This window comes from Rhamphochromis longiceps, linkage group LG4 (genome assembly GCF_057381845.1).
Source record: "Rhamphochromis longiceps isolate RC_006_pf linkage group LG4, R_longiceps_female_GT1.1, whole genome shotgun sequence".
NCBI lineage: Eukaryota > Metazoa > Chordata > Actinopteri > Cichliformes > Cichlidae > Rhamphochromis > Rhamphochromis longiceps.
Genome location: NC_140560.1, coordinates 774,452 through 785,230, shown reverse-complemented (window position 1 = coordinate 785,230; position 10,779 = coordinate 774,452). Strand labels below are relative to the sequence as shown.

At 46.3% G+C, this 10,779-nt stretch overlaps 1 protein-coding gene across 2 annotated transcripts; it reads right to left on the bottom strand.

Moving 5' to 3' along the window:
* Positions 1-3,753: 3,753 nt before the first annotated feature.
* prmt1 (protein arginine methyltransferase 1) lies at positions 3,754-9,614 on the bottom strand. Of its 2 annotated transcripts, none has more exons than XM_085402795.1 (10): positions 9,546-9,614; positions 8,099-8,194; positions 7,865-8,020; positions 7,714-7,777; positions 7,494-7,636; positions 6,931-7,018; positions 5,318-5,433; positions 5,061-5,211; positions 4,453-4,574; positions 3,754-4,381 (listed from the first exon to the last, which is right to left on the bottom strand). In XM_085402795.1, the coding sequence occupies exons 1-10, from the start codon at positions 9,579-9,581 to the stop codon at positions 4,298-4,300; spliced, it is 1,056 nt and encodes a 351-aa protein (XP_085258921.1). In that variant the 5' UTR covers positions 9,582-9,614; the 3' UTR covers positions 3,754-4,297. The 2 variants fall into 2 exon arrangements, with proteins under 2 accessions (XP_085258921.1, XP_085258922.1); XM_085402796.1 differs by having other exon boundaries at positions 8,099-8,185; positions 9,546-9,612.
* Positions 9,615-10,779: the final 1,165 nt, after the last annotated feature.

The following is a 10,779-nucleotide window of genomic DNA, read 5'->3' as shown; positions in this document are numbered from 1 at the left end:
CGCTGTACTGCTGTCATTAAGATTCAGCTGGGCCCGGTCACTGAGCCACACCTGTACACTTTTAGCTGTTGCATATATGAGAGAATGATGTTAGTTGCACAATGAATATGTGCTGCCATCTATACCAGCTAACCTGTCCCACGTTTTCAGGCCCACACACCTGACCATTTGTGTTTTGGTTTGTTTAGAAACTTCAGATAAATCATGCAGAAGTTAAATTGTTCGAAGGAATATGAATATAAAGCACTGTATACACCATCAGCACCGGCTCCCCTCAGGGCTGTGTTCTTTCTCCTCTGCTCTTCTCCCTGTACACCAACTGCTGCACCTCCACCCACCAGTCTGTCAAGCTAATCAAGTTTGCAGATGACACCACCGTTATTGGGCTCATCTCGGACGGGGACGAGTCTGCCTACAGGAGGGAGGTTGAACGTCTGGTGTCCTGGTGCAGCCACAACAACCTGGTGCTGAATGCCCAGAAGACAGTGGAGATTATTGTGGACTTCAGGAAGCACACAGCTCCACTCCCCCCCATCATCCTGACTGACACCCCCATCACCTCTGTGGACTCATTCCGCTTCCTGGGTACCACCATCACCCAGGACCTGAAGTAGGAGCCCACCATCACCTCCGTCATCAAGAAAGCCCAGCAGAGGATGTACTTCCTGAGGCAGCTGAAGAAATTCAACCTGCCAACACGGACGATGATGCAATTCTACACTGCAATCATCGAGTCCATCCTCACCTCCTCCATCACTGTGTGGTACGCTGGAGCCACTATCAGGGACAAACAGAGACTGCAGCGTGTTGTGCGCTCTGCTGAGAAGGTGATTGGCTGCAGACTCCCATCTCTGCAGGACCTGTACACCTCCAGGACACTGGGGCGTGCAGCTCGGATCACAGCTGACCCTTCTCACCCTGGACACAGTCTGTTTGACCTGCTCCCCTCAGGCAGGAGGCTCCGGTCCATTCGCACCAGAACCTCTCGCCATAAGAACAGTTTCTTCCCCTCTGCTGTTGGACACATGAACAATAACCGTATGACTGTCCCCGCCACTAACACATGACCCTACGCTGTGTTCACTGCATCATTCCATGTTTGGCACTGATCACCACCTGCACGCATGTATATATCATGTATATATCTATCTACTTAGCACTTTTAATTCTTATTCTCATGTCTATTTAAGCGTTATATGACAGTATGTTTGCACTAAGTACCTAATGTTGTAAACCTGCTCAACATTTGGCAATAAAGCCCTTTCTGATTCTGATATAAGTATTGTACAAACTCAGTGAGAGTTCACACCAAAGCTTTTGTTAGTGATGATGTGATGGGCCCGTCTATACACTCAAACCTCGGCTGTTTGATGACACGTTCACTCATTTCACCTTCATCATCCTGGTCGATGGCAGCGGATGTTTATCTAGACGGTCTCGTAGCGTCTTTCCTTCCTTCAGTTATATGAAGCAGCTGAATGTTAGAAACCAGCCCCATGGTCCTGCCCCCAAACTGCACTGCTGCCATGCTGTTTTTCTGTGCAGCATCCAGAGTTTGGTTACATTATCATGCGATCAGGCTCCCAGTATTTCACAGGCTGGTCAGCAAACTAAACGTGCTCCATCAGTGATGGGGTGTTGTGAGCTCGTCTCTCTGCAGCTGCTCCTCGGCTCTCGCGGCGAGCACCTGATGGTGGCCAGTTCATGGTGAAACAACAATGCTGAAGGTCTGTGGTCATTCGTGCTTACCCATCAGAGGCTTCATGTAGGACAGTTTAGTTGGGACTGAACCAGCTGATAAACAACGCTGACACTGTTTATGTGACACCTCTCTATCCTACCCGAGCAATCAAAGCTCTTTATACAACACTTCTCCTCCACGCTTCGCCTACACAAGTCGTGCACATACATACTGAGGCAGCAGGGACCAACTCGGGACTAGCATCAAGCATGTGGGCGAGTGTTTGTTATACTCGAGTATTATATACTCGAGTATTATTATACTGAGATCTTCTCTGACAGCGCTTTAACACACGACTCACCGCATGTCCCCCACAGACTCTTCTGCATGCACGAGAACCACGTGAGGCCAAACGTTGTTTCCCATATTCAGAGTTCGTACGTCTGAATTCAGGATGCGGGCCAGAACGTGGCATCGATCAGAACCTGTGTTTTCACTGGGAACAGTAACCAATAGTGATGGGACGTTCTGTATCGAGGCTTCGGAGCGTGTGTCGAGTAATGGAGGGGGCGTTTCCGCGAAGCGCGTATCGAGGCTTGCTTCATTTATGGGAGGAGCTGAAAATGATGACGTCCGAAGCCTCGCTGTACCACGTGACTGGTTCATGAAGCGGTTCGAATTTTTTCCGCGAGCTATGACAGCGATATAAACCCCTCAGACTTCATTCAAAATGTGGGTGTTTGATGGAGAGTTGTTAGTGAGAGTTTGGAGACAGTTTGGAGGTTTATGAGAGTGAGGAGAGAAAGTCAGGAGAGAATGGAGCCAGCTAAGAAGAGGAGGATGTCCTCCCCTGTGTGGGAACATTTTGATCTTATTCCTCCCAACAAGGTATGTAAATTTCCACAGAAGATGTATTTTCATAATACTGATGGTGCAATAAAACTTATGTTAAGCTGTCGTTACTTTTGTACAAGGTGAAGTGTTTGCTATGTGCCAGGGAGCTGGGATATAACAACAACACCTCATCCATGCTTAGGCACTACAGAGCTTTGCATGAGAATAAGAGGAACACCGATTGTGGAGCAAGACCAGGTGAGCCATCAAATGCAATGATAATATAGCATGCTGTAATGTTACTAAATGATATAACAATATTATACAACTGTTATAAGTGACGTGTGTGATATTTATATTTGTGCTTTGTTTTTATTGTCTTTCCATACTGCCAGTATAAATATACACAGTATACTGCCATCACTACACTATAGGTGTTTTACACACTCCTTTTGTTGTTGACATTTACAGGCTGTGTGCAAAATGCCACACTCTTCAAATTCATGCCAGCTATTATTTTTACGTCCAGTAGGTGGCCTACTAGAGCAAATGAAGCTTCATGAAGCTTCGCGTTGGGGTGAACCAATTGGATGAAAAGCTTCAGTGCTTCATGGGGCTTCATCTGCCCATCACTAGTAACCAACGCTACTTCCTTTAAACTTCTAGACTTCATGGTGTGGGGATGAACAGAAGTATTTTACCAGCATAATATAATCTGCAGTATGATCATTGCTTTAACAAGGTAACAGACAGCTTTAAGATGGCCTTAAGATGTTTATGCATAGTTATCATATTAACCTTGTATTTCAGATGCAGTTATAACTATGTTATACACATTGCATATCTGTGCTTATTTTGAGTTGATGTTCGGTTCATTAAGGGTCTTAAGCTTCACTGGCGTGACTGTCAGATCTGTCAGCTTTAGCGCCTAAACAATTTCGACAAATTTAAGTTAACGGTCCAACCGATAAAGTCCTACTTTTTTGTGATCAATTAACCAGCATCTGTCCAACAGTTTCTGGCCTCATCTCTAAAGTCCCTAAATCAATTTAAGAGTGTCCAACACCCAAGGCCCAAACATGTCATGTTTAATGTAATGAGAGTCCACAGAGTGCTGTAAAATGTGAAGAACTGTTGTTCAGGGCAGTAAACACCTGAACATGGAAGCAACAATTCATTGTTTGGTGAGATTTTCTACAAAGATGCTGGGAGAGCGTCACAACTCAGAAAGTTAGATGTACAGTTTATGAATTTTATTTTTTAAAAAAAGAAAAAGTGGCAGCCAGAAACAATACAAAAGAGAAAACTGAGAATGTCAGAGCGGTCTGTGCAGAGTGCCAACACAGCTGTTACCATCGACACACTGCTCTCAAGCTGAGGAAAGGTGGAACTGAAGGGGTGTGGCCTAAAAGTCCAGCAAGAATCAGTCCAGCAACCGTCTACAAACAGCGTCCTTTCCAACGCCATGGTTACCGTTCAATGAAGGACAGGCTGAGTTTGCGTCTGTGTTAACTTCTCCCATGCAAAATAAACAGAACCCCAAAGAACCCAACGAGGTGTTGGGACAAACCTTCGTATGCTAACATACATTTTGTTGCGTGTATATGACAATGAAGCACCACGCCAATGCACTTGGAACTGAAAGCCACAAAAACCATTTAAATACTGTTAATGTTTGAACAAGTGATGTCTTTAAAATGTTGCTGCGGGAGCGTCAGACTATCGCTCAGACTCTGTATCTGTCCTCTACTAATGACAAAACAGGAACGGAGGGAAAGGCGTCTAACGCATCCTGTACTCCAGCGTCTTTGACATCTCACATAGCTGGCCCCTGAAGTCCACGTCGATGGTGAAGTCCAGGTCCCTCTGCAGAGACAGCAGGTCAGGTTACACAAAGACAAATGAATCGAAGCAAAGAGCGGCCGAGCCGTGCTTACATTGTTCTTGACATTTGGCTTCATGCTGACGGTGCCAATGATCTCCTCTCCAGTCTTCACAGTCAGGTAATCATCCAGGTAGAAGACGGTCTGCTTCCAGTGGGTGTAAGGAGACTCTGGGCCTGTCGGGAGACAGAGCGTTGGTAATCTACACCAGCCTTTATTTTAACCCGCCCCGTGTGTCACACAGTTCAGCTGACTGGCTCCAATCAGCTGACCACCCCTCGCCTGTTCACCTGTAGTCATGTGTCTGTAAAGCTAATTCTGGCTGCAGGCTGAGATGTGAGCTTCTCCTCCCGGATTCGTTGCTGTATAAATAAAACTGAATTTGTCAAAGCAGACACTAATGTCAGCTCACAGTGGTGAACGATCTGTACAACAGCAACGACCCGCCGCCGTTTGCAGGAAGGTCAGTGCGTCCCGTCTGACAGAACATGAAATGTTCAGTATGTGGATGAAGTACGTGAACCCTGAGAACGCCCAGAGCAACAATCCTGCCAACACTGTAAACTCATTCAGGTATGAGACCTGCTTTCATGCAGTGACTATCAGGGCAGTAGAAAGCATGCATACTGGGACACCAGTGTAAAGACAGCAGGCACACTGACTGGTAGAGAAGCCGATCCTCTTATGGCAGCGGGTGAACTCGATGTTGAAGTAGGTAACCAACGCGTGGATGTAGTCGTTCCTCTTCACCTGGAGGCAGAACGGGGACGTGAACGTCAGGTCTTCGGCCTTCACCGTGTAGATGTCCACCTCCTAGACAAAAAAGACAAGATGCCTTCAGACCAAATGTTTCAGGTCAGCTTCAGCCACCCTCTGCCTGTCCCACATCCATTCAAGGAGCAGAGAACGATCCACCTACCCTGACGAGACAGGAGTTGCTGACCAGCTGCTTGGGGTCCACCACATCCACCAGGGGCTCCTTGATCGCCACCTCCTTGATGCAGGACATATCAAAGCCGTACACGTTCTCCCACCCTGACAGAGACAAGACCAGGTTACAGCTACAATGGTCCACAGTGTCCTCTCTGACAGACGGGTCACCGCTCTGAGCGTCTGTCACGTGCAGCGCTGTGCTCGGCTCACCTCGTCCTGTTGACGTTCTGCTAATGGCGAGCAGACTAAATAACCACGTTGACACTGAACGCTTACAAACACTGGAGCACAGCCTGAACTCGGCACCATCACAAGCTTGTATTACACAGTGGATCCAATCTGATGGGCATTTTCATAGTTACATCACAGTGAAGCATAAAAGGAGCCGGTGCAGTGTTTTACACTCATCGCTGTATATCTGACTCTACATGCTGATGACAGTTTGAACCTAAAAGGTCAAACTGGGCTCATGAAACCTGTTCGTGTTGTGACCTTTGATGAAGGCAGGCTGACGAGGAGGCGGCGCTCTGTTGGCGAGTAATGACTTCAGACTTAAGCATTAAACAAAGTTACTTCCAACCATCTCAGACACGCAGCTACTTTCACTCAGTCTTTAGGCCCACTCAGTCCACAGCAGTCTAACTGTGCAGAGAGGTTGGTGTGGTCGGCCGAGTTCAGTCTGCGTGTCCTCATTAGATGTGTGTCAGGTTTGTACTGCTGAGACTGTTTCAGTGCTCAGATTAATCAAAGTCACGGAAACAACAGAATTACTCTGTGTAGTAATTAAAACACTCCATTAAAGTAATCCATTACTTGTGAGTAACAGACCCAACAGTTATGACACCAGAGAGGGGAAATGCCTGCAACACGAGCAAACATTTGACCTCACAGCAGGTCACGACTGCAGCACATCAAAGCCAATCAGAGCCCACGGGTGACGGAGTGAGCCCACTGATGGACGGCTCCTGTGACGGGTCGTTTCCTTTGGTCCAGTTTGGTTTCAGATACAACCGGACTTTGTGTGACGACACAAAAACACACTCGTTTCCTTCACTGTGTGCACGCTTTCACAACGATGTAACCTTACATGTTGGACACATGACATTTTACCACACCCACTTACTGAATTATTAGAGCGTCCTCAGAGTCGACGACACCAACGATAAACATACATCGACTTAGAAAACGACGCGTCCACAATAAAATCCTAAAACCACCTAAATGTGTTTTTCTAAAACTACAGGAAGCGATTTGGACTCAACAGGTGGGGCGAACGGCAGGACGAGGAAAAGGGAGCGCAGATTAGAATAAATGTAACAGCAGAGCGGAGCTCCCCTCCACCACAGCACGACTGCAGCACCGACACCGGAGACCTCACTGTGCTGGTACCTCGCTGATGTTTGGACTGTAATGTTTCTGCTGCTTCACTTCATGAGTGAAGCTCCACAGCTACACTGGCTCTTTTTCCTCCTCACATTAATGTTCACACTGAACCCAACGTCGAGGACTTCTTCATTTATCTGGATCTTTGTTCTTATTGTGGGACAACTGGGTGATATTGACAATGACCTGCATACAGGAAACACTCGGAGCACTCACAGTGTATTTTGTAGTCCTTATACTGTCGGTCTTCGATGGCGGTGACGTAAAGGGTTGCTCTGTCTGGAAAAATGAGTCCATCTGGTTTCTGTTATTGTATAAAGAGGGACAAATACACAAGTATTCAGAGAAAAGATCAATAAAGTCAGTATGTTCACACCAAGTGAGCAATAAACGAGTAGCTTAAAAACCCACAAGCTGAGCCTGGCTCAACCCAAACCCATGCATCTACAGACTTAAGGAGCATCGCAGACGTGCGACAGGAACAAAGGTTTGAGCGCGCACACAAACATCACCACAGCCAACACTGTTTACACAAACAGTCACAAGGACTGTAGCTGTGACAGTTCAGTCAATCCCACACACATGGGCCAGTAGAAAGATATGCTGTCCAATATCATTACTGTTATCAGCTTCATGTAGACATGCTGTCGCAGTCCAACGCCATCATGGCGTAACCGTACTCACAAGCACACACACCTTCATAGAGAACGCATCGAATTCATGTTTTACAAACAACCACAGGACTCACAGAGCTCAAACAAACAGAAGTGCACACTTACCAGCCATTTGTCTCTGGCATAAATAACAGTATTAAGCATGGACTCATAGAAGAGACAGTAGCCCATCCACTCTGATATGATGATGTCTACTCCATCCACAGGCAGCTCCACCTCTTCCACCTTTCCTTTAATGATGGTCACCACTGCAGACACAAGAAGAGCTCAAGTATTTTTAAATATGATCACGTGACTGAAATCATGTTGGCTTCTATTTACTCACCATCATCAAGGTTGTTAGCCTTCACAATTTTCACAGCGTAGTCAGAGATGCTGCTGCACTCGATCTACGGAGATCAAACACAAACGCATCAAGAGACCGTCGCTAGCTGTGAGTGACGCCATTACCACTGAAAGGTGAATCAAACACCTACCCCTATAACCTTCTTGGCTCCGGCTTTGGCAGCAAACATGCAGAGGATACCCGTCCCACTGCCCACATCAAGCACCACCTTGTCCTTAAAAAGGTGCTTGTTGTGGAACATGGAATTGCGGTACGTGAGAGTGCGAACTTCATCCTTCAGCATCTCCTACAGCACAAAGCAGGATTCATGACACACAGGTTTCCTTGAGTTACGCTCTAAACAGATTACGAACTAGAGAAATACCTCGTGAATTCCAAAGTGGGCGTATGAGTCAAAGTAGTAGTCCTTAGATGTCATGTCCTCCGCTGCAGGCTTGGCTGAGCTCTCCCCCTGGGAAACCTCACAGTAGACCAAGATCGTCTCAATTAAACATCATCTTTGCTAAACGCAGTCTCTGTATCAACAACAGGCGTGTAGGACCATGATGATGATCACTATAGTAACAAGTTTCAGGGCTGGGAACAGGAACAACTGTTCTAGAAGCAGCAACACTGTTAATAACCAAAGCTGCAGCTGCACAGTCTCCAAATAACTACTTAATGACATGATTAGAACTTCCCGTCTTAGTGATAAGAGCTGATAAATCTGACAACCAGCAGCTTTGTTGGCTCCCTTTACAATTAGATATATTAATATAGCAACTCTGTGGCAGCCTTACAGTCCAGAGTTTGTTTACACACACACCAGGTATCAGCATCATCCACAACCATAAGCATCGATCATCTCTTGCAGGGGGAAAACCCAGAACAGGGCTGAAGGCGGCAACAGCCGAACCAGTGATGTCCTATTGTGTACTCGACAAGATGGCGCTCCACGTGCTTTAGACACGGGGGCTGAAAACACGCACGTTCCCAGTCCGGCTTCACGGACTGAGTTAAACGGGTTAGAGTTTTTAAAACAGACTCCACGCCGGGCTGAATACACGTGGCCCACTTTAACGCGAACTCTGGCCGAACAAAAGATGGTGGCACATGGCTGGTAGAAATCGCGCGCGCTTGGCCTTCCTCGATAACGCTGGGTTTCCACGTGCACACTCACGACCTCCTCTGTAGCTACCGGCTCGGGCTCAGTACAGCTAGCACGTTTGTTCACCTCTGTGAGAGGCAGAGCACCTAAAGCTCCCTACAACGTAGTTCTTTATCACCCTGAGGATGCTAACGCGGCTAGTTCAGCGCTGCTGCCGCCTGTAAACTGCACCAGAGGGAAACGATCGTGGCAGAAATCGCATGACATCTGTTAAAGAACAAGTTTATGGATAAACTGTAAGAAAATACCAAGAAAGAGTTCAACTCTGTAGCACAGCTAGCTAACGAGTTCAAAAGCTAACACGGTAGCACCCATGCGGTCCACGACAGGCTCGCTCCATCGCCAGCAGCCGGTGACGCGTCAGCTGAAAGGACGGTTCTGTTCTTCCAGCGTCCAACAGCCGCGAGGATCAGCCGCGGCACGTGCTGGGTGAGGTGTCTGGCCTTTCTCGGTCACATATGTTAGATGAATGAGCGCCAACGGTGCTAAAGCTCTATTAGCCTTAGCCATGTTAAAATGGATGCATCACTAGCTGGTACGCATGTGCTAAGTAAAGGTAAAAACATAACCGTGTACGCAATGTGGCGTGACTGTATAAAATGACCGCGTGTCGTCTCCAAAGATAAATATAAGTGAAGCTTATTTCCACACTAGAAGACCTTACCTCCATCCCTTCTGCTGGCGCCGCCATTTCGATCATCTACCCAGAGTAGCTGCGTGGGTCTGTAAGCGTCTCCCTTTGTCCCGCCCACGACGGCCAACGTTTATCTCTGATTGGTGCAGACGACAGGCCCGGCCTCCAAATCAATCCGGTTTTTAAGTGATGACGTAAAACCCTGCTTCCGGGTCCAAACTGAACTGCGTCCATTAAGACTGTTGTGTTTTTAACGTGTTTGAATACTTCCGGTCTTTTTAAGTCCCTAATAATAGTCTGTGATCACTTGGTAACCTTCACTGAAGCATCTGTGAATGAATGCAAACAATCCTGTATGCGTGGCATCGTTGTTAGAGGATTTCACCTCTGCCCCCCCCCCCCCCACACACACACAAAACTTTATGTGTGCGTATAAATGTGTGTATAATATTAAGGATTGTACATTAACATGAAACTGTTGTCGGAACCACACTGAATTTCACCAGAGAAACACACACACATATGAAGAGAGAGAGAGTATGCATTGTATGCAAACAGCTACCAGACAGCCATCATAATTCGTCATACAATGAGAACAGGACAAATCAACAACTGACAATAACTGATTAATATTAAAATCTGTAACATAATGTTTGGAGTTTAGTCTGTTACTGTTACTGTTTTTACCATTTCTTCTTGGAGCAACTGTAACCCACATTATTTCCTTCGGGATTAATAAACTATTCTGATTCTGATTGTTTCAGGATGAGCTGCCATGATCCAATCACACATCTGCTTACCTGCATCTGTTGCTCGTTTCTCCTCTTCTTTTCTATTTTTTCTAAACTGAGCACCTGATGGCTTTGAACCTTTCTTGTCCATCTTGGTTTTAATTTTGCACTCCAGTATGAACACCCATTCCCCAACCCAAGGATCACCACAACATAACCTAACAGACCTACACCCTAGTTCACAGATTCACTTTGTCTAGGGTTTATTTCTGGGATTTCACACATTTCAAATCATGAATACATGATGGGCTTGGACTGACAACATTATGAATGAAATGTGCTCTATCCCCAGATAGCAAGGAGACATCGTTTCAATGTTTAGTCAATATCAGGTGATTCTATTGAATCACTGTTGAAATCTGACGTTGACCTAACGTCACTCTTGCACCCTTTAACATTGAAACAATGTCAGATATTGAATCACAGTTGAAGTCTGATGTTGATTTTCCATCACTTCGCACCCTTGGTTACTA